The sequence below is a fragment of the Equus quagga genome, chromosome 19 (genome assembly GCF_021613505.1).
Source record: "Equus quagga isolate Etosha38 chromosome 19, UCLA_HA_Equagga_1.0, whole genome shotgun sequence".
In the NCBI taxonomy this organism is placed as follows: Eukaryota; Metazoa; Chordata; class Mammalia; order Perissodactyla; family Equidae; genus Equus; species Equus quagga.
The window spans coordinates 10553568-10576665 of NC_060285.1; the positions used below are offsets into that span (position 1 = coordinate 10553568).

The window sequence follows — 23098 nt, forward strand, 5'->3', positions numbered from 1 at the left end:
GGACACTCCTGTGGACCAGAGTTCCTGGGGACTGGATGCTCAAAGCTCTGCTCTGCTTTCCTTGAAAACCCAGGTGCTCCTGTCAGCAGTCTCCAAAAACTGGAGTGTGCATGGCACTCATTGCTCATTTCCGTCTTCAAGTCTCAGGCAGGTGCAGTGCATCTGAAGGGGAAAGCCTAGGTGACATGTCTGCACCTCAGCCACAAAAGCAGCTGGGAGAGCAGCTTAAGTCTTTCCCCTCGGGGCATGGGTCTCGTGTATGTGGAGAAGGAATGGCACACGTGTGGCAAGTAACATTCCCAGAAAGTGCCATTTGAGATGAAAACCAAAGGATGAGACTCATGGGCTCATGCCCATACCTGCTAATCCCAGATCTGCAAAGCCCGCTGCCATGCCAGACATTTCTGGGCATCCCCAGATTGAATCTCACATTGGCTCAAAACCAATGTGGGAACGCTGCCCATCTGGCCCATCACAGGTAAGCCCTCAGTGTGCGGAATCTGAGCAACAGGCGACCACATTGGGAGAACGGTTCCAGCTTCTTTGTGCCATGGTGGGGAGGGGGGCCCAGAGCAGTCTTAGCTTAGCCCATCGCAGTTGTAGTCACCTTGCCTCACACACTCGGGGTCATTGCTGGTCACAACATGAGAGAATGGTCACAACATGGGAACAGACTTGGAGAGCCCACTGTGTACAGATTTTCTTTGCATATATCCTTGCTAATCCTTCCAACACCCCTGCTAGGTAGGTAATCATTCTCTTTACTTGACAAAGGAAGAAGTAGATTCAGAGAGGTGAATAACTTGTCCCAGGCCACACAGCTGACTTCAGCTGACATCAGGGCGCTGTCAGTCTGAGCTCTTTCTGCAACATCATACTTCCTATACCACAAATAAAAGGGCCTACGAACTTAAACCCAAGCCAGTCTCCTGGCATTTATTCTCTGCCATACTACACATCTCTCTGGGGCCGGTTAAGAATGAGCCGGACGCTTCATTGAGCCCTGGGAGTGTTTTCTCTCTAACAAATCCCAGTAACCGTTTTGGCTGTAAAAATCAGTAGCTGTTGGACACCAGCTGCATGGTATGAGGCAAGTCCTTTCAGCTTTCTTCTTCCCATTCGAATCGCATATTTATGTGAAAGCAAAGTGGTTGTTGAGGCTGGTGGACTGCTTGTCTGCCACTTGGTGGGCCATCTGTTAAACACTTCTAAACTCCTACTCGTCCCTCAAGACAGAACAAAAGCGTCTTCTCTCCTTGGAAGCCCTCCAGCTCTCCCGGAGACAGAATCAAGCATTCGCTACTCTGCCTTCTCGTGATACTCTGCTCATACTGGTTGGCAGACTGTTAGTTGCTCCCCAATATCTGTTCCCTTCCTCTATAGAAAGAAAACCTCTGATTTTTACCTGGGCGTGTACATGGCCAGAATAAGGATTACATTGCCTAGCCGCCCCCTATATCTCTGTGGAAACATATGATTAAGACCCAGTTAATGAGATATAAGTGGCTGTGCCATGTGTCGGTTTCTGGGAGCCTTCCTTAAAAAAATAGTTCATGCGAATCCTTTGCCTCTTTGCCCTTTTCTGCCTGGAATGTAAATGTGATGACTCGCGCTCTAGCTGCCATCTTGGACCCTAAGAACAAGAGTCCTCTTTCAGGAAAGGTGGAAGCAATAGCTGGAAGAAGTCAGAGTCCCTGAGGACATAAATGCTGTGTAAACCCTGGCTTGCCTACCCTCAGACTGTTATGTGGGAGAGAAATTTCTACCTAGTTTGAGCCACTGTTGTCTTGAGTCTCTGTCACTCACATACAAACCTAATCCTAACTTAGATTACCTCTCTAATAAAGATGTGATGCTTTCCTCATCTTACTGTATTGTCTACTTACTAGTGTCTCCCCTGATAGACTGGGAGCTCCTCTGGGCGGGGACTAGGTGTCAGGGTCTGCCCAGTGGCAGCCACATTAGTAGTTGCTCAATGAAATGTTTACTGAAGGAGATGCGGGAATGAGTGCATCCACAATGGTAGCAGTGTTGCTGGAACGCTTACCATGAGCAGCCACTCATGCACTTCGCGTGCATTAGCTGACTTAATCCTCATAAGAAGCCTGTGAGGAAGCCAAAGCGACCGAGAGGTCGGAGGTCACCAGCTGTCGAGTGACAGGGCTGGGCCTGGAACCCCGGGCTGCCTCGGTCCCCAGCCCGCTTCTCTCCCCCGCTCTCCAGGGATGGAGGGCTGTGTTGTCACGCACCTCAGGGTCTCCTGCATGTTCCTTTGCTAAAAACAATGAGAAACATCTAGGAAATTGCATGTATACTTTTTGTATTCCTCTCACTACCAGTTTGACTAAATTTGTTCTTTTTTTTTCTCCCCTACAGTCTACTAATGTAAGTTCAACCAGGAAGAATTCAGTGGCTAGCTCCCGAAAACAGAATACCACAAAAGGTACGTTAACTACCTGCAAGAGAAATGTAGGCTTTTGACTTAGTTATTATCTCTAAAACCCTAGTTTCCTGGGTTTGTTTGAACATAATTTGCCAGCCTACTTTACACTTGTGGTTCTAGCCTGGGCCTTGGCACCAAGTAATATCTTACGAGAGGACGTAATTGTCCTTCCAGTTCAGCAAGCACTGATTAAGTTCTGCTTTTGAAATGATGAGTTCAGCACAGGGCTGACATGTGTGGGGAAGATATGGTTGGCAATGGAAGAAAATAAATCTAAGACATGGTTGCTGCTCTTCTCCCCCATCAGAAACCAGCATTTATTGAGGTAGAAACTGATTTGTGCCCAGGTGTTAATTCATAAAGGTGACTGAAGGACTACACGGAGAGGCCAATGCCATTGAAAGAAACGTTTGTAACTCACAGTTCTAGAAATGAGGGGCACAGCTCACCACAGAGGGCCGCAGGTGGAAGCACCAGTGTCAGTCAGCAGGGACACAGGCCACAGCCTTTATTGGGATTTCCTTGGGAAAGGCTAGGCATGACAGGGTAAACAGTTTAGGATTGGCTAGTTTGAGTAATTCTGGCAGGGTTTGGGGTATGGGAGCTGCCCCTGGTTGTCTGGCACCTGGCCCTGGGGTGATTTAGGTTGGGGCAAATATTGCCTTGATGTGTGAGAGTTAGGTAAAGGAGGTGGTTCAAAGTGTGGGCTCCGGATCACAGGGGAGATGTAAGCAACTCTGGCCATTAGTTTGGCCCTGTAATTAATAAATGCCAAATAGACAAATTCAGAACCTGAGAAAACACTGTTAGAAGAGGAAGGCTTAAGTTTCATTCTAGACAATTTTGCACGTCATCGTTATTCCAAAAACTGAAACCATTCTTTTTCTTGATGGAGAAATGGAGGCTCAGAGAAGTTAGTATGTGAATTATATCTCACTAAAGTTGTTATTAAAAAAAGAAAACTAGGGGCCGGCCCAGTGGCATAGTGGTTAAGTTTACAAACTCTGCCTCAGCGGCCTGGGGTTCGCAGGTTCGGATCCCGGGTGCAGACCTCAAGCCACTCTGTGGTGGCCTCCCACATAAAATAGAGGAAGATTGGCACAGATGTTAGCTCAGTAACAATCTTCTTCAAACAAAAAGAGGAAGATTAGCAACAGATGTTAGCTCAGGGCCAATTTTCCTCACCAAAAAACCCCACAAAAACCATAAAAACTTGGGGGCCACTCATTGAGAAGTATAGCCAGGATTCCACAAAGAGGCAAATATTTGTGGGAGACTTTGCAAGTCCCCAGAATACACATATCTATTCAATTCATGAAGACCCTTGAATCAAAGAGGAAGTACCAAGGGAAATTAGAAAATATTTTGAACTGAATGAAAATGTGACGTTTTTTTCTAATACGAGCATTTAATGCTATAGATTTCCCTCTGAACACTGAGGTTCCCACAAATGTTTTAGGTACAGTCTTTTTATTCAGTTTGGGTTGTTTCCACTTTGTAGCTCTTCTGAATAAATGCTGCTCTGAACATTCAAGTTCAAGTTATTGTGTAGACTTATGTTTTCATTTCTCTTGGTGTGTGTGTACCTGAGGGGGGAATTGCTGGGTGAAATGTTTAACGTTTTGAGGAACTGCCAAACTGTATTTCAAAGTGAATGTGGGAGGAGGAAATAGTCTATTTACTATATATAGCCAGATATTTACACTTTCTGTTGCTTTTCTCTCCGTCCTAAAGTTTCAAGTTTCCCTCTGGAATCATTTTCCTTCCACCTAAAGAAAACACCTTGCCTTTAGCATTTCATTTAAAATAGGCCTTCTGGCCATGAATTGTCTTAGTTTTCTTTCATCTCAGAATATCTTTATTTCACCTCCATTCTTGAAGGATTTTTTTTTGGAAGAAAAACCTGGGTTGACAGTTCTTTTCTTTCAGCACTTGCAAGTATTGTTCCACAGCCTCCTGGCCGCGGTGCTCTGATGAGAAGCCCACAGTCCTTTGAACTGTGGGTCCCCTGTGTGTACTGCGTTTCCCTCTGGCGGCCCTCCAGATGTTTTCTTTGTCTCTCAACTGGTTGAGTATGATGTCTAGGAACGTGGGTTTCTTTGGATTTAACTTGTTTGGGGTTTTCATGGCTTCTTGAATCTGTAAGTTTATGTCTTTTGCCAGATTTGGGGAGTTTCCAAACACTAGTTTTTCAGATAATTTTTTTGGATCACACTCTTTCTCCTTTCTTTTTGGGACTTTGCTGACACAAATATACTTGCTGATATTGTCCCATAGATGCCTGAGGCTCTGTCCATTTTTTCCAGTCTTTTTTGACTACATTATTCAGATTGTGTGGTATAATAACAATATAGATTTGGTCTTTGTCCCAAGTTCCTGGAAGAGCTCCTTAAACCCTCAGAATTTCCCAAGTGGTAGGTGTGTCTTTTGTTATTCATAATGAGCATCTTTTAACCACACCTGAGTATATGCTAAAAAGGTGACTCAGGTTGGGACCCCAGATAGCTTCAGGATGGGGTCTGGTTACCAGAAAGACCAAACATAATTAGAGGGTGGGAACTTTCAGCCCCACCACCCCCCTCAACTTCCAGAGAGGAGAGGGGGACTGGGCATTGAGTTATAAAAACTCTTGAACAGTGTGATTTTGTTACTGCACAAAATTGAGGTTCTCTGCCCGATGTGCGTAAGCCAATTAATTATGGTGTCAGCCTTTGGGGAGAAATCAGCTTTTATTCTGTGAGATCCATCTGCAGGGAGATGGGGGCGTGTGCCCTCAGATCCATCTCCCTGATTCAGGATTTGGGGTGAAATTTAAGAGGTTAGGGAGAACAGCGTGGCATGTGGAAACACTGCTGGGAGAGGTCTTGATTGGTGGGCTTCAAGCATTTATGGTGAGGTTTTAAACATTTATGATGAGGTTCTGAACATTTATGATGAGGTTCTGAACATTTATGCTGAGGTTCTAAACATTTATGATGGGGTTCTAGACATTTTGATGAGGTGGGGAAGGAATGTTAGCACCGGATCTTCCTGAATGAGGGACCTGTTGCTTCTGATGAGAGTCTGACTTTCAAGTTCCAGTCGTGTCCTGGTCCTTGGGTTCCGTGGGCAGGAGGATCTTTAGTTCCAAGCTCATTTCAGGTCACAATTTCTTCTTTTGCGCATGCCCTGGCTACATGACTTTGCAGATTTTCTGAAGGGCAATTCTTAATCACTCTGTTGATAAGAGATGGGGTCATTTGAACTGGGCCTGGAAGGCCTGCAGTTATGCAGTTACAATTTGGTAAACTTCTAGGTTGCTGAGCACATTGATGTGCTGTGAAGGCATTATGCCTGAAGAGAGCGTAGAAGCTCCGTGCCCCACCCCCCAAACCTTGCCCTATGCCCTTCCATTTGGTTGTTCCTGAGTTATAGCTTTTATAACAAATCTGTAATACTAAATGTAGCACTTTCCTGAGTTCTGTGAGTCATTCTAGTGAATTATCAACCTGAGGGTAGGTTGTAGAAACCCAAAAATTTGTAAGTGGCTGAATATCCTGGGCACCCCTTTTGAGACTGCTGCCTAAAGTGGGGTCAGTCTTGTTGACTGAGTCCTTTACCTTGTGGGCTCTGACACTAACTCCAGGTAGATTTGGAATTGAATTGAATTGTCAGATACCCAGTTTATTTCAGAGAATTGGAGAATTGGTGTGGAAAAACCACACATGTGGTGTCAGGAAACACCACACAAACTGGATAATTTATATTGATCTATCTTCAAGTTCATTGTCTCTTTCCTCTCTCATTTCAATTCTGTTATTGATCCCATCCAGTGAATTTTTCACTTCAGTTGTATTTTTCAGTTGTAAAATTTCTATGTGGTTCCCTGTGATAGCTTCTGTTTCTCTACTGAGGCTTTCCTTTTTTTCATTTATTTCAAAAGTTTTCATCCTTACTTCTTACAGCATTGTTATAATAGCTGCTTTAAAGTCATTGTCTGATTTTAGCATCTGAGTCATTTCAGGGTTGGCAACATTGATTGTCTTTTTCCCTTGAGAATGTATCAAACTTTCCTGGTTCTTTGTATCTTGAGTAATTTTGGATTGTATTCTGGACATTTTGAATATTATGAGACTTTGAGTCTTGTTTAAACATATGAAGAAGGTTGAAGTATTCTGTTTTGTTTTAGGAGGTAGTTCACCCAGTTAGGTTCAGGTTACAAGTTCTGACCTGTTTTCTGTAGATTGTGGTTTCAATGTCAGTTCAGTTTTCAAAACTTTTATAATGCTTTTTGGATCTGTCCTAGTGTATGCCACCCAAGCACCACATTTGACACCTGAGCGGTGATCTACCTTGCAGTCCAGTTCTCAAAGCCTTTGGTATGCCATTTAGGGTCAGATACACATATATATGTGCAGCTCAGGGTGAGTGTGGGCATCCATATACAATTTTATGCGATTCCTTTCTTGATCGCTCTCCTTTCTGCAATATTCCCCACACTCTGGCTACAAAGGTACTCCTTCCTGGTCTTCTGCTAGAAAGTGGAGACTTCAGTCTCTCCACTCTTCCACATACTTCTTGTGACTGAATCTGCTTCCCTGGCCACCAGGGAGGAGGACAGAGAGAGAAAAAAAGCAAGAGCTTCCTTCTACACTCTTGGACCACGGCTCCATGGTCCAAGAGAAGGATTCCCCTCCCTCCAGGTTTTAGGTGCCTATCCAGCTGCCACTTCTGCTGCTACCACTACCATTACAGAGTTGCAGTTTCCGGAAGGGGGCTTCCTGGATGCATGTGTGGAAGAGAAAACAACTCTCACTGTCCCATAGGGGTTTCCCTTCCCACTCCTTGGACCACAAACAGATGGCTTCTATTGGATCTCATTCTGTGTTCAGCTGGTGCTCCATTCTTGGATTCATGTTGTCTTGGAGCTGGGACATATAGAAGGAAAAAATAAATCCAGGAAACTGACTGCCATATGGTTTCTATTTTGAGTTCTGATCTTTTTCTCGAATTCACCTGCTAGCATCTACTTTTCAGAGTCCTCAGATAGCTACCCCATGTCTTATGTCCAGGGTTTTTAGTTCCATTCAGTGGGAGATAGGGTAGAGTGTGCTTACTCCATCTTAACCAGAACCAGAATCCCGATTGAGTTTTTTTGGTTCTCTTTTTTTTAACCCATTTCGTTCTAATTTTTTGGAAGTTATATGTCCTGTTTACATTCTTTATTGCAGGGATCCTCAAAAGGGGGCAGTTTTCTCCCCAAGGAACATTTAGCAATGTCTAGAGACATTTTTGGTTGTCAAAACTTGGGAAGAGGTTGCTATTGACACCTAGTGGGTAGATGTCATGGATACTGCTAGACATACTACAATGCACAAGACGTCTCCCACAACAGAGGGTCACCTGGCCCAAAATGTCAATAGCACTGAGACTGAGAAACCCTGCTTTATTGAATGCCTTTGAAATTCTATCATGCATATTTAGCTTCATCTAAAGTTAAATAATATCTTAACCCACTCCCTTTCCTGAACAAAACTCCCTTTCCTAATTTAACCCCAATCTCTTCCCTCTAGACTTAAATGCTATTTTGTCTAGTGTTTTTAGTTCTGTCTTATTTTAAAACCTAGCAAATTACATATTCTTCTTATTATTATAGATAATTTTTGTTTGGTCTTAAACTATCATTTTATTTGCCCACTTCTTGATGCTCAGACCATCTTTCTGGGTTCATTTCTTTCTTCCTGGAAAAAAGAAATATTACATATATAAATAAAGATATATATATAAATAAATATTGTATGTTATATATATAGAGAGAGAGAGAGTAACTTTAGCAGTTTCTTTATCACGGGGTTCTTGGTAAATTCACTGAGTTTTTGTTTTTCTATGAACGTCTTTATTTCACCTTGTTTGAAGATGGTTTTGCTGGGTACGCAAGTTTACTACAATGCTCTGGTTTTATTCCACTGTCTTCTAGCTTCTGTTGTTACTGTTGAGAACTCTGCAATCATTCTGATTGTTATCCCTTTCTGGATGATCTGTGTTTCTCTCTGCCCATCTTTAAGATATTCTCTGTTAACATTCTCCTACAGAGAAGCCATAATTTTGTGCAAGAGTTGGGCCTTTATTCTCTTTTAATCACAACACCCTTCCTGATTCTGCTGAGCATTTTTATAGCCTTCAGGGCTCTCCTTCCTTATTCTGTGACCATGGTGTACTGTAGAAAATTCTATCATGGCACTTGAGTTAGTGTTACATTTATTATTTGCATGTATTTTTTTCTCACGAAGCCATGAGTTCCTTGAAGATGGTCTGCTTCCAGCACATAGCATGGGCCCAGCACATAACAGCTGCTCAGTAAATGTTTGTTCGATGGATGGATAGACAGACAAAGAGATAAGTAAATGGACAAATGTATGGCCACAGGTGTAGATCTGGCTAAAATGCAAGTGAAATTGTATGAATTTATGAATTTACTGAGCTGCTTCCTCTAGCATCTCCCAATGATTTGAATACACCCAGGCATTTTTACGCTAATAGGAAGCTGAGATCTACCGTATGCTCTTTCTGTCTCATCACAGCTGACAATTTCCAATGATCATTTTTTTTTTCTAATATTGCATTGACAGAGCCTTGTTCGCAGACTCTGGTCTTGAAGAAAGCTACACAACAAGTCAAGGGGATATCAGAAGCCAAACAATATCAGAAAATACTTCCTAAGCAGGTGAGCACATGAATGGAAATTTAATAGTAGAGATGATTTAAAGGGGCTAGGAGATCTGGCTAGAAACCAGCCCTGTGAAGATGTTAGGGTAAGAATTGGGTATTTCTGATTGTAGGCTCAGGTCTGCGAGGGTCGTCTCCTAAGGTAACTCCTGGCTGAGACAGGCACAGGTTGAGTGACCATTTTGTCTGGATTTCTCCAGGAGTTTAAATTACTTGCTTGAAACTCAGGAGTCTGGGTGCAATGCCAAGAGAGCGCTGAGTCTCAGTTCCCTGCTCTCTAAAGTGGGGGCAGTAATTCCTGGCGTTCTTACGGGCTTCCCTGATGTAGTGATGATCATTAACATGTGATGAACGCTTGCTGTGTGTTAGGCAGTATGCTAAACCTGTACATGCAGTGTATTTTATTTTACTGTCACAGTCCTCTGAGACAATTACTCCTGCCAATCTTCAGTTTCTTAGTGAGGAAAGTGATACTCAGAGCAGGTAACTAATTTTTCCAAATCCACAAAGGAAATAAGTAATAAAGCCAAGGCTTGCATACAGATCTGTCTGACTCTGAGCCTGAGCTGTTAACCACTGAGCTTTGCCACCAGCACAGTCCCCAGGACACGAGAGGCACTGGATTAGTGTGTGTTCTCGCCTCTTCTCCTCTCCTCCCCCAGCTTTCCCGCACAGACTTCAGTGGATGGTAGTTTACATTGGTGCAACCTCGTGTAGTGGGGAGAGGCCCCTAGGACCCTGACCCGGGCAAGAGGTTTTGAGGCTTTCCCGAGACACCGACTAGTAAGAGAGTCCGGCCATAGGACTTGGGCCAAGTACAGCAAATATTGTAGAAGATTGCTTGAACCTTCTTCTTTTCTCTGTATTTATTACCGCTGCCTGTTTCCCCTCAGCATTTAGCAGCGAAACTTTTGAGAAGTAGCAGGGCGTGGTGGAAAAGATAGGCAGGTTCAAATCTTGGTGCTGCATCTCATCAGCTGTGTTGCTTGAGCAAGTTGTTTACCCTTTCTGACCTTCTCCTGTAAAATGGGGGAAGATAAAGCCCGGCAGCATTACGGTCCTTGCTGCTGACAGGGCTGGTGGGGTTGCTCTAGAGAGAGAAGAAAGGAGGTGAGCTGTCGTGTCCTACTCTGTGATCTGCCTTGGTGGAGAGGGGAAGCCTAGTGGTCAGAGTGCATGGTGGCAGATTTTAACAGGAATGGAAAGCAGCTGAGAGCCAATGGCCTGGCAGAGACAACTGGACAGAAAGTCCCAAAGGAGAGCTGGCTCAGCGAGCTATTCATGGGGGCCCTGCTGGGTGCTCCTGACTGAAGGGACAACGTGCCATTGCACCGCTATCAGAAGCGCGGCATTGATATAAACTGCTGCCGGTTCTTTTTTTTTTTTTTTTTAATACTATGGTTTTATTGAGAAGGTAATCTTTGCCCATGATAATCTCTAACAGTATTAAAGGATATATAATAAAAAGTAAATCTCTCTTCCGTGCCAGACCCTGTGCCCCCTCCCCAGAGGCAGACACTGTTTCCCCATATATCCTGCTAGAAAAGTTTGATGGATGTTAAGGAATATAAACCATTTTTTTCTTTTTAACACAAATTACAATATTATATACACTATTGTGCACTTTGCTTTTTCAACCTAACATATAACAGCGAACATTTGTTGAGTGCTTCCTGTATACCAAACATCATTCTAAACACGTCACCTGTATTCATTCATTTAATCCTCACATAACCCTAAGAGAAGTAAGTTTTATTTAGTGTAGCTTATTATATATTTATTTTATAGCTGAGGAAACTAAGGCTCAGAAATATTAAGTATCTCTCCCAAAGTCAAATAGCCAGTAAGTGGTAGAGCCAAGATTTTTGAAAGATATAATTCACATACCATAAAAGTCAGCATTTTAATGTACAGTTTAGTCATTATTAGTATGTTCACAAGGTTGTATCATCATTACCACTCTCTAATTCCAGAACATTTTTACTCACACCAGAAAAGAAACCCCATACTTCATTAGCAGACACTCCCCAGGCCCTGCTCCCCAGCCTCTGGAAACCACTCATCTACCTTCTGTTTCTATGAATTTGCTTATTCTGGACATTTCATATAAATGGAATCATACAACATGTGGCCTTTTGTGACTGTTTTCTTTCACTTAGCGTAATGTTTTTAAGGTTTTTCCATGTCATAGCATGTATCAGTACTTCCTTTTTATGGCTGAATAATATTCCATTGTGTGAATATACCACATTTTGTTTATCCATTCACCAGTTGATGGACATTTGGGTTGTTTCCATTTTTTGGCTCTTGTGAATAACACTGCTTCTATGAACATTCATGTAGAAGTTTTGCGTGCACAGGTATTTTCTAGTCTCTTGGGTATATACCTAGGAGTGACATTGTTGGGTCATATGGTAACTCTGTGTCTCTCTTTCACTCTCTCTTTCTTTTTTTTTTTTGTGAGAAAGATTGTTGCTGAGCTAACATCTGTGCCAATCTTCCTCTGTTTTATGTGGGATGCCGCCACAGCATAGCCTGATGAGTGACATTAGGTCTGCACCCAAGATCCCAACCTGCCAACCCTGGGCCACTGAAGCAGATTGTGCGAATTTAACCATTATTCCACTGGGCCAGCCCCTATGTCTCACTTTTTGCAGAACTGCCAAACTTTTCCACAGTGACTGCACCGTTTTATATTCCCACAAGCGATGTATGAGGGTTCCAATTTCTCCACATCCTTGCCCACTTACTTTCCGTTCCTTTCATTATAGTTATCCCATTGGTGTGAAGTAGTATCTCATTGTGGTTTTAACTTTCATTTCCCTAATGACTAACGATCTTGAGAATCTTTTCGCGTGCTTATTGGCCAGTTGTATATCTTCTTTGGAGTAATGTCTATTTAAATCCTTTGCCCATTTTTAGGTTGAGTTGCTTGTCTTTCTGTTGTTGAGTTGTAAGAGAAGAGCCAGGATTTTAACCCATGCAGCTGACTTCAGCTCCTGTGCTGTAAATGAGACTCTGTACTGACCTCAGTATATCTTAGAGAATGTTCCATGTGAGAGCACATGGAGATCTATCACAGTCTATTTTCATGTTTGCGCCTGTGTTCTGTAATTCATTAACCATTTTCTTATTGGTGGACGTATAGGTGCTTCCAGTCTTTGCTGTTATAAACACCACTGCCTTGAACATCTTGGTGTTTGTGTGTTTCTTGGCTCACATGTACAAGAACACACGTGGGAAAAATTCCTAGAAGTGGAATTGCTAAATGAAAGTAGGTACATCTTAGATTACTCTCCAAAGAAGTTGTGCCAATTTATATTCCCAGTGGCAGCATGTGAGAGACTATTTCTGTTTCTAAGGTTCTTAGTCTTTTGCTTATTATTGATTTTTAGAGGCTCAGTTCTTTTTTTTTTTTAAAGATTGGCACCTGAGCTAACATCTGTTGCCAATCTTTTTTTTTCTCCTTCTTCTCCCCAAAGCCCCCCAGTACATAGTTGTATATTCTAATTGTAAGTCCTTCTGGTTGTGCTATGTGGGACGCTGCCTCAGCATGGCTTGATGAGTGCTGCTAGGTCCATGCCCAGGATCCAAACCAGCAAAACCCTCGGCCACCAAAGTGGAGCATGTGAATTTAACTACATGGCCACGGGGCCGGCCCCAGAAGCTCAGTTCTTTGTCATATGTTTGGTGAAAATGTTTCCTATTTAATCTTTTTATTTTAATTATGATATTTTATGATAGAAAAATTGAATTTTTATGCAGTCATGTTTCTTGGTGTTCTCTTATATGGCTTCTGGATTTCATTTCTTATTAAGAAATATCTTTACCACTCCAAGATTTTATGAAACATTCTCCCAATTTTTTTTTAATTGAGGTAACATTGGTTGATAACATTATATAACTTTCAGGTGTACATCATTATATTTCTATTTCTGTGTAGATTAAATCATGTTCACCACCCAAAGACTAATTACCATCCACCAACACACACATGTGCCTAAACACCCCTTTCACCTTCCTCCCTCCCCTCTCCCCTGTGGTAACCGCCAATCCAATTTCTGTCTCTGTGCATTTGTTTGTTGTTGTTTTTATCTTCTCTTTCTGAGTGAGATCATACAGTATTTGACTTTCTCCCTCTGACTTATTTCGCTTAGCATAATACCCTGAAGGTCCATCCATGTTGCCACCTCAACATGTGTCTCTTTGGCATGAGGATTATTTTGGGTTGGTTACTTTTAAGAAACTACAGATGGGAAGAAACTCTGAAAAGTAGAAGTTACCCTTTGTAAGAGACATTTACATTTGTAAGGGAAATCACCATTTGTAAAGATGTGTCCCTCTCTGTACCAGGAAGAGGGGGATGACCTTATCTCTAGAAACTCTTATCAATGCAGAAGGTAAGGACTTAAATTTGCATAATAACCTTATTCTTGTTGACTGTGCTTTTTCTGGCAATGTCCCATAAGTGACTCCCCAGACCCCCAACATCCTCCTTTGTCTTTTGCTAAAGATGGTATTTAAGGTGGCAACCTCTGCCATTCTGGTGAGTTGCTCAGTTTTCCTGGGTCTCTCCCATGTATGCATGTTATAAAGCTTTGATTTTCTCCTGTTATTCTGTCTCATGTCAATTTAATTTGTAGACCAGTCAGAAGGACCTAGAGGGTAGAGGAGTTCTCTTCTTCCCCTACAGCTGCTGCCGATGTCTCCGTCCCTGGGGAGGTGGTCCTGGCCTGGGGAGGTCTCACCTCTCACTGAGATGCACCCAGAGCCTATCGAATGAGTCTCTTTTCACCAAAGGACTGTGCACCTTTCTTTCTGGTGAATTTAGGTTGCTTTCAGAAACAGGTGAGTTTGTGTGTGGGCCTTTAGAGCAGGCTTTTCTTTCCCTTATGTCTGATAGCTTTTCTGGGGGAATGTTGTTGTTAATAGCCAGCAGAGCCTGATATTATGACACTCGTCTCGCTTGTGCTGAGTCCAGAAGCTGCTTACTGTGGCAAAGCTCTCCTGCTCAGATCCCCCACTCCTCCAGGAAAAGCTTTGTACCTTAAGATTGCTCCCAGCACCATGGCTAGAATGTGGCTTTTTCCTCTCCAGAAAGGAATTTCTGCCTCTCCCACTTCAGTCAACACTGTCCCTTGTTGTGGGGGTTCTTTTTATCCAGTTTTCAGTTCTCTCTCAGGGGTAATTGTTCCAAGGTTAGTTATAAATTTTCTGTGTCCATAGGAGGAGGTGAGTTCAGAGTCCTCTTATGCCGCCATCCTCCCAGCAGTCTCCCATTCTCCCAATTTTTTCCCCAATATTTTTATATTATCACCTATTCTCAATAAAAAATGATACATAACCTAGATGTCATCAGAGGTCACTCTGCTCCTTTGAATTTAGCTAAAGATAGGTTCACACTTGTGACATGATTTGTTTGAAGCCTAGTGCCCTCCCCAAATGTCTGTGAACTCTAGGGGCTTATGTGTTCTCTGGCACTGAGCTCCTCTTCTGTCCTGCGTGTGATGTGCACAGACCACGTCAGTCCAAATGTGGAACTCACCTTTTCCCTTGATTTTCACAAAAACCGCTCACAAAGGGCCTGTGTGTACATTGTGTATATAGAAGATTTTAAAGTTTAAAAGATAAGTTTAAAGATATGGGGGGCCAGCCCCGTGGCCAAGTGGTTAAGTTCGCTCACTCTGCTTTGGCAGCCCAGGGTTCACCGGTTCAGATCCTGGGTGCGGACCTACACACTGCTCATCAGGACATGCTGTGGTGGCATCCCACATAGAAGAATAGAATGACTTACAACTAGGATATACAACTATGTACTGGGCTTTGGGGAGGAAAAAAAAAAGAGGAAGATTGGCAACAGATGTTAGCTCAGGGCCAATCTTCCTCACCAAAAAAAAAGAGAGAGAGAGAGAAGAAGGGAGTCTATATCACAGTAATACAAAGAACTTTAATATGAGTTGGCCTTCTTAAAAATCCTTTAGTCATCCCACCATTTGCTGGACCATCCTCTCCAGCCCTCTCCACTATCCTCTGTTTTCTTTCCCCCATTCCAAACTCCTGCTCATTTCTAATGCAGAGCAATGTAGCTCTCACTCAGCCTTTGGCTCTAACCTTCTCACCAAGTGACTGATTGCTGTGTTTTCCTGAGTAGGAACCGTCCTCTCCTTCTGGTGAATTCTGGTACCAGCTAAGACAAGTTTTTTACATCCCACTACACTAGGAATAGAAGGAGACCTCAGTAACTTGATAAAGACCTTAGCATCAAAACACAGAACAGCGAACAGTGAAGGTGTTTGGGTTAACACCAGGAACAAGCAAAGACACCATCATTTCCACCTCCCTCTGAAGTTGTTCTGAATCAGGGCTTCCAACTTCAGGGCTCCCTTACCTCCCTAGGTCTCAAAGGATTTTCCTCACTTTCTTGTAAGCTCCTCCATTCATTTAAAAGGGTTTAAAAAATATTTATCTAGCATTTTTCAGATGTTTCATTGTGAGTTTAGAGTGTTCCGATTAAAATGTTAAAGGTATACACCTATGACCTGGCAATTCCACTTCTGAGAATCTGTCCTGTAGAAATGTTCATACATGGCCGTCCCTTACAGCATTAATTGGTACTAGAAAAAATTAAAGAAAACTTAAATTTCAGTAGCTAAATAGGTAAATTGTGAAATGTCCATAATATGGATACTCTATTGCTATTAAAAACAGAGACGGGGCCAGCCTGGTGGTGTAGTGGTTAAGTTCGCCCCCTCTGTTTCGGTGGCCCGTGGCTCAGAAGTTCAGATTCCAGGTGTGGACCTACACACTGCTCATCAAGCCACACTGTGGCAGTGTCCCATATACAAATAGAGGAAGATGGGCACAGATGTTAGCTCAGGAACAATCTTCCTCACCAATAGGTAAATAAATAAATAAACAAACAGAGACAGATTTATACCTTTTTATATGAAGTCAACAATGTCTAAAGTTAATCAATCAAGAGATTGTTACAGGCAATGTATTTAGATACTGATGAGTGCAAAATTAAAATGATAAAACATTATATATAGTATGATTCCATTTTTATTTTTGAAATATATTTTTGGTATAAAGTCAGTATGTGCATATAAAATGGTTTGGAAGGACACATAGGAAAGTGTTAACAGTATTTATTCCTAGGAAATGCAAGTGGGGATGAGGGAGACTTTTATCTTTCACTTTATACATTTCTACATTGTGTGAATTTTTCACAATGAACATGAATTTATTTTGTAAAAATATAAAGGTTTTTACTCTCAGAGATAGCAGAAAAAATTATATCTAAATGTCAAAATAAAGAACTTGGTTTTTTTTTTTTGTGAGGAAGATTGGTGAGGCCCTGAGCTAACATCTCTTGCCAATCTTCTTCTTTTTGCCTAAGGAAGATTGTTGCTGAGGTAACTAACATCTGTGCCAGTCTTCCTCTATTTTGTATGTGGGATGCCACCACAGCATGGCTTGGTGAGCAGTATGTAGGTCCAGGCCCAGGATCTGAACCTGTGAACCCCAAGCTGCCGAAGCAGGGTGGACAACTTAATCATTACACCACCAGGCCAGCCCCAGAGCTTTTTAAAAAGAAGTGCAATTGGCCTAGAACAAGAAAGAGGATGGCTCCACTTCAGATGGTCCCATCTAACGTGTTCAGAGAGAGGGACCAGACTGGGAATCATGTCCGGGAATTATTGGAGGCCTGAAGATGTTTAGGTTGCAGAAGGCAAGACTTAGAGAAGATCTGAGGGCCCTCCTCAAATATTTGAGGCCTGGAACGTAACACGTGCTTCTGAAGGAAGATGGGTTGGAATGACAGAGTCAGGCTTTTATCTAGGGTGAGAAGGACCTTCCTAAGACTCCAAGTGTCATTTTAAACAGCTTTACCCTCTGACTCTGCTGCAGACCGTCTGCTGGTTCTTGTTCCAGCTCTCACTCTCAGACTAAGTCATTCCTCTTGCCAGGCCTCTGATGCCCTCACTCTGGTTCCTACTCTGCTTTCTACCTGACCTTTGCAGCTGATGTTCCAGAACTTCTCTCTTCTTGCCCGCTGGCCTGTCTCTGCCCAGTGCCGTGGCTTGAACCAGCCCTTCCCACTCCTATGCCTGGTCCTTGTACCCAAAGGCCCTCCCTTGTCTCCCGCCTGGGAGGAGAAGCCCCATGCTTACCAACGGTGGAACTGGATGCTTCCGAAGGTAGTGTGTTTCTTGTCTGGGATTCTTTGCTTACAAGTAACAAAATCTGTCTCCAGCTAACTTGAGCAAAAACTGGAAGAACATTGAGTAGCTGGGAAGTCTGAAAACCAGTCCAGGGACCAGGAGAAGAATCAAGGCAGTTGCAACTCAAACTCTCTCTCCAAGGTGACATCTCTGGCATGGGTGACCCCCCACGTGTGTTCAGTCCATATTTTACCCCACTCAAGACTCAGAATCCCAGGAACAGAAGTTCTGAGTGGCTAAGCTTATTCTGGGTGGTCTGGCTCTAGCTGGGTGGGTGAGAGGAAGCTCTGGCTGGCAGAGCCCATGAAGGCCTCCGAGGACCCCTCCTGTGGCCCTCGTGGGAGAGCAGGACATTTGATTTAAAGGCTCTCCATCCTGAATGCAGTCGAGGTCAGGTAAACTCCCCCAAACACACAAGAATCAGGTCTGTTAGGAACGGAGAATGGGTACTGAGCAGCCAAAAGAACAGCTCTCGGACAGACGTGGGACCAGGCCAGCGGGTCCTAGGTCTGCTGTGGACTTCTCTAGACTTTGAAAAACTTTTCTTTCCTAAATAAGTTTATTAGAACAAAATGACCGCTAACTGGTGTCACCATCATTTCATGAAAGTCATTAATATAAAAAAGTAGAAAAGACAACCTCAGAACAAAGGAGAGTCTTTGAAGTGAATTAATCCACTTTATGTCAAATTTCTGACAATGTATTTTTTCTTGTTTCCCTCATTTCCCTGGAGACCAGTGAACACAGACTGGCCTCCATTTGGAGATGGGGTTTTAGGAATCATTGGACTGAATGATCTATGTGTTCCCTACTTACCCCAAGTCTCTCTGGTTCCAGTAGGTTCTCGCTATAGAATGGTGCTTCTCACCTGGGGGCGATTTTGCCCTCTAGGAGACATTTGGTCACATCTGGAGACATCGCTGGCTGTCACAACTGGGGACTGGGGGAGGAGTACTACTGGCATCTAGCAGGTAGAGCCCAGGGCTGCCACTCATCCTCCTACAATGCATAGGACAGCCACCCCTCTCCCCCCAACAAAGAATTATCTGGCCCAAAATGTCAAAGGGCCGAGGCTGAGAAACCCTGCTATAGATAGAAAGAAATCTCTTTAAGCAATTAAAATGGATGTGATCAGAGAAGCATGATTAGGTGCTGTCCCAGCCTTTATTCATGAAACAGAATTGTTGTTTGGTTAAATTATAACCACTTCTTCCAAATAAAATGCATTGCTTTTTTTTAAATATAAAAGTAGTACACAATCATTATTGACACTTTTGGGAAAAGGCAGAGGAATATAAGGAAGGAAAACAAATCCCTCTCGGTCCCAGCCTGTTCTCTTTCCTGATCGACTTCCTCTTGGTTGTCTGCTAGCATCTCAAATATAGCACGTCCAAAACAGACCTCTTGATTTTTCCACCCCACTAAGCTATTCCTTCCCAGGTCTTCCCGCCTGAGCAACTGGCACCTAAACCTTTGGAGTCATCCTTGACTCCTCTCTCTCACACCCACATGCAGTTCCTCAGCAAACCCTGCCAGCTCTGCTTCATCGTGTATCGCCAATGCCATCACTTCTCACCCCTTCTCCGAGTCCCCAGGCCCAGCCCCAGGGGCTCCCCCCGGCCACTGCAGAGGCCTCCTAACTGCTCTTCCCACATCCGCTCCCACCCATTGCAGTCATTTCTCCACACATCAGTCCAAAGGGCTTTAGAAGAATTGATCAGATTATGTTGTACCCTGGCTCAAAACCTTCCAGTGGCTTCTATCACACTTAGAAAACATCCTAATTCCTTACCGTGGCCCAGAGCCCCTGCTCCCCCTTCAGCTTCACCATTTATTCTCCCTTTGAGCCACACAGGCCTTGTTTCTGTCCCTCAGCCACACCAAGCTCTTGTCTGCCTCAGGGTCTCTTGCACTTGCTGTCCTCTTTGCTGGAATATACCACAGATCTTCCTCCCGTCATTCTCGGCGTGCCAGGACCGCTCCTTCTCAGGGTAGCCCTCCCTGGCCACCCCGTGGGGAAGAGTCCTCTCCTCCCCAGTCTCCCGTCCCACCGCCCTCCACCCCGGCCCTGCTTGATTCTTATCTGAAGCACTTATCAGTCCACAATAGCATGTTAATTTTTTATTTGTTGATTTGTTTGTTTTTCTCCAACTATAATGCAAGCTCCATGAGGGCTGGAATTTGTCTTCTTCTTGACTGAATCTCCAGCACCTAGAACAGTGTATATACATCCCAGCCACCCAAGAAACATTTGCTCAGTGAATTGTTAACATTTTGGTAACTGTGCTTCCAGGTTCTCATCTATGTTGTTGTTGGGTTTTTTTACTGATTTATTTCAAATAAAATATACATGTATTTACCCAATTTTACATCTCAATTTTTTTAATCTACTATTGTATCTGAAGCAATACTTTAGTACCAACTCTTTATAAGCATTTTAACAGTAGCATACTCTTCCTTTGGGCAGAGATATCAATATTGTCTCCTTGACCATTTAGGTTATTCTAATCTTTTGCTATAGTAAATATCTCTGCAGTAAACATCTTAGTGCCTACATCTTTTTTCTTTATTTTCGGTAATTTCTTTAAGATAGCATCCTAAAATGGGACTTACTGGATCAAAGGACATGAGTACCTTTACATTTCTTAATACCTGCTGTAAAAATGACCATACCCTTTATTTTTCTCTCTCTCTCTTTCCCCTCAGTCTCACCCCGCCTGCAAAAGCCCTGAGATGACTTCAAACCTCTTCAACGTGTACGGGAAGAGCCCTCTGATCGTGCACTTCCTCCATAACCATGCCACTCTGCTGCAGCGTGGCGAAGATGTGTTGGTAGCCAGGAGGGAAAAGAGCAAGACCATCCCATATCCTTTCCACCATGGGTGGGGCACGCGTTACTCCGGGCCCCTGCTTCCTCTTCCCAGAAGCATGGGTGGGAAGAGGCATCCAGCCCTTAGCACAGTGCCTGGCACATAGTAGGTGCCTGTCAAGGGTGGCCATTGATACAAGCCTAAGGGTCAGAATCTTACTCCTTTTGGTCCTGCGTCTGCCTCGTGAACTGGCTATGTGCGACCCTGGGCAAATCAAATTGCCCTGTGTGCAAAATCTCTTCCTATCTACCAGGACCAACGGGCTAACCAAGTACTCTAACACACTTTGCAACTCAGCAGCTCCCAGATGCTCATTGACCTGCAGTATCTATTGATCAGGAATTTTGGTGTCTAGGTGTGTGTTCCTTCTAACACCCTCCTCACACACACCCCACTCCTAGACCCATCAGCAAATTCCTGGACCCAATGGCATTTATCCTAAAGATTTGGTAAAGAGCTCAGATATTAGAAAACAGGCATGACGTATGTTGGTGTCCTGAGTCTTAGCAGTTTACCATAGCGGGGCCGAACATGGAATCAAATAGACCTGGACTCAGGAACCAACTCAATCACTTGCCCACTGAGTGATCTTAGACAAGTTCCAGCTTCTCTGAGCCTCATTTTTTTCATCTATGAAGTGGGAATGACAGTACCTGCCTCACAGGGCTGTTACGCGGAGTCCAAGCACAGTCGAGGTAGAGGCTTAGCACAATGCCTGGCAGGCGACAAGGGCTTGAGTGCTACCCGTCTGCATGTAGCTCCACATCGGGAGGAGCTTTCATAACAAACTAGGCGAGACTTGTAACTCCTGGCCTAGAGTGCTCATATCCACAAGCTTATTTATATGCCCACAGGCAGAGAACAACAACTCACATTTCATAGCACCTTTTTGTTTATCAAATACTGTCCCTCATTTCCCCTCATTGTTCTGTAAAGACAGCATGGTGTGGCGGAAGGAGCCTGGGTGGGGGATACACAGCCCTGGATTTGAGTCCCAGGACGGCAACCCACTGGCTTTAAGATCTCACGTGCACAGCTAACTTCTGAGCTCAATGTCTTTATCAACTCCTTCCTAAAATAGGATAGTTATACCAAACCAATAGTGTTATGACCAGGAGTAAATGGCATACAGCTGGTACTAAATGAGTAATCACTGTCATTATTACTGTTAACATCATCTAAGATAGGGATTATCGTCTCTATTTTATAGATAAGGAAATGGAGACATAGAGGATGACATAACTTGTCTGAGGTCCCACAACTCATGACGAGTTTAGCTGAGATCCTGGCTGATCCAGAAGAGGTGGAAAGGGTGGGAGAGGCAGAGGGGGATTGTTCACGTACAAACATGAGATAGGGAATGAGGCCTGGGGCCCGAGAGGAGAGCAAAGTATGAACCCCTTCCTATTCACCACTGTGATAACAGAGTAAGAATTTTAGAGGACAGTCTGAAAGCATTTCCTGGCCCGTCCATCAGCAGGAGAGAATGGCTTTATTAAAAGATGAGGAATGGCCCAGCCATGGGGAAGCGAGCCTCTTTCCAAAGCAGGCCCTGTCAAAGAGCGGAAGGGTCATTCCTGCTCGGATTTTGGTTGTCTCGCCTAGAAATGTAGGTCATTTCCCCCTCTGCCGTCTCACTCTCCCTCCTCCCCATGCACTAGGTGCATCCCACTAAAAATGCTAGAAGTCAAAGCCAACTGACAGTGTGAGGTTTTCTTTGATGAGGCCACTGAATGCAGCCTGACCTACGCTGACGTCATCAGACTGACCCTGAGCAACATGAAGAAGCGGAGGGACACCCTGCTCCAGTTGAACCAGCTTCACTGGACGGAATGGAATTATTTCGATGTGTACCTCAAGGAGCTGCAGGACAACTTCCTCAGGTATTTAAGGGGCTTTCGGGAAGTGGCACGTTTCCTCATTGTCTATTCTGGCACATCACAGAAATTTTTAATTGGGGGGCTACCCTGTAACTGTCTTAAACACGTGCAGCTTTCTTGTGATCAAGATGTAAGCTCCACAATAATAGAGACCAGAACTTTTTTTAAAAGTTATTTTTTCTAACCACAAAAACATTTATGCCCAATAAAACAAAGAAAAAACCTGGAAAAGCACCTAGAGGTATACTTCGCCAACATTTTTCTATAAATCCTTCCAGTCTTTTTTTCTGGGCACATATATCTGTATCTTTAAACAAAAGTAGTAGCATCAGAGTGTCAAGCTGTTTTTCAGACGTTTTCTTCCCCAGTTAGCAGCATATTATGAACATTTTTCTGTGTCTTCTCCCTTTTTCAATATTTTTGTTTGTTTAGACAATTTTCAGACCTTTCAGAAAAGTTTAAAGGATAGTACAGTTTAAAGTTCAAAGGATATGCCCTCATTGCATTTACCAATTATTCACATTTTGCCACATTTTCCTTCTCTCTCTAATAATTATGTCAAATTCAAATTGCTCCAGTGGCACCCAAAGCATCTTTTTTGGTTTTACTTGGTTTTACTTGATTGGATCCTGCCCCAGGATCCAGTCAAGGATCAGGAATTATATTTTGTTGTTATCTCTTTGGTGTCTTTTAATCTATAACAGTGCCCTGCCTCCCACGCTTGTTATTATTACTACTATTATTTTTTTTTTATGATATGGACTTTTTTGAAAAGCTCAAGCCACATTCTGGATTCTTCTGATTATTTTTTCCAGGTGTCATTTAGCTTGTTCCAGTATATCCTATATTTCCTATAAACTGGACATTGGGTCTACACTAGAGGCTTGATTAGATTCAAGTTAAGTCTTTTCACCAAAAATGCTTAATAGGTGATGTTGCATGTTTACTTTATGCCCCATCGGGAGACACAATGTT

General features: G+C 43.3%; 1 protein-coding gene across 2 annotated transcripts in view; it reads left to right on the plus strand.

Annotated features, from left to right (window-relative positions):
* Positions 1-23098, plus strand: part of FAM227A (family with sequence similarity 227 member A) — a 76751-nt gene that overhangs the window by 33463 nt on the left and 20190 nt on the right. For both annotated transcript variants that reach the window (XM_046646017.1, XM_046646016.1), the window contains exons 10-13: positions 2377-2443; positions 9052-9146; positions 20080-20237; positions 21974-22126. In XM_046646017.1, the coding sequence (XP_046501973.1) occupies positions 2377-2443; positions 9052-9146; positions 20080-20237; positions 21974-22126 (473 nt within the window). The remainder of the gene's footprint in view (positions 1-2376; positions 2444-9051; positions 9147-20079; positions 20238-21973; positions 22127-23098) is intronic.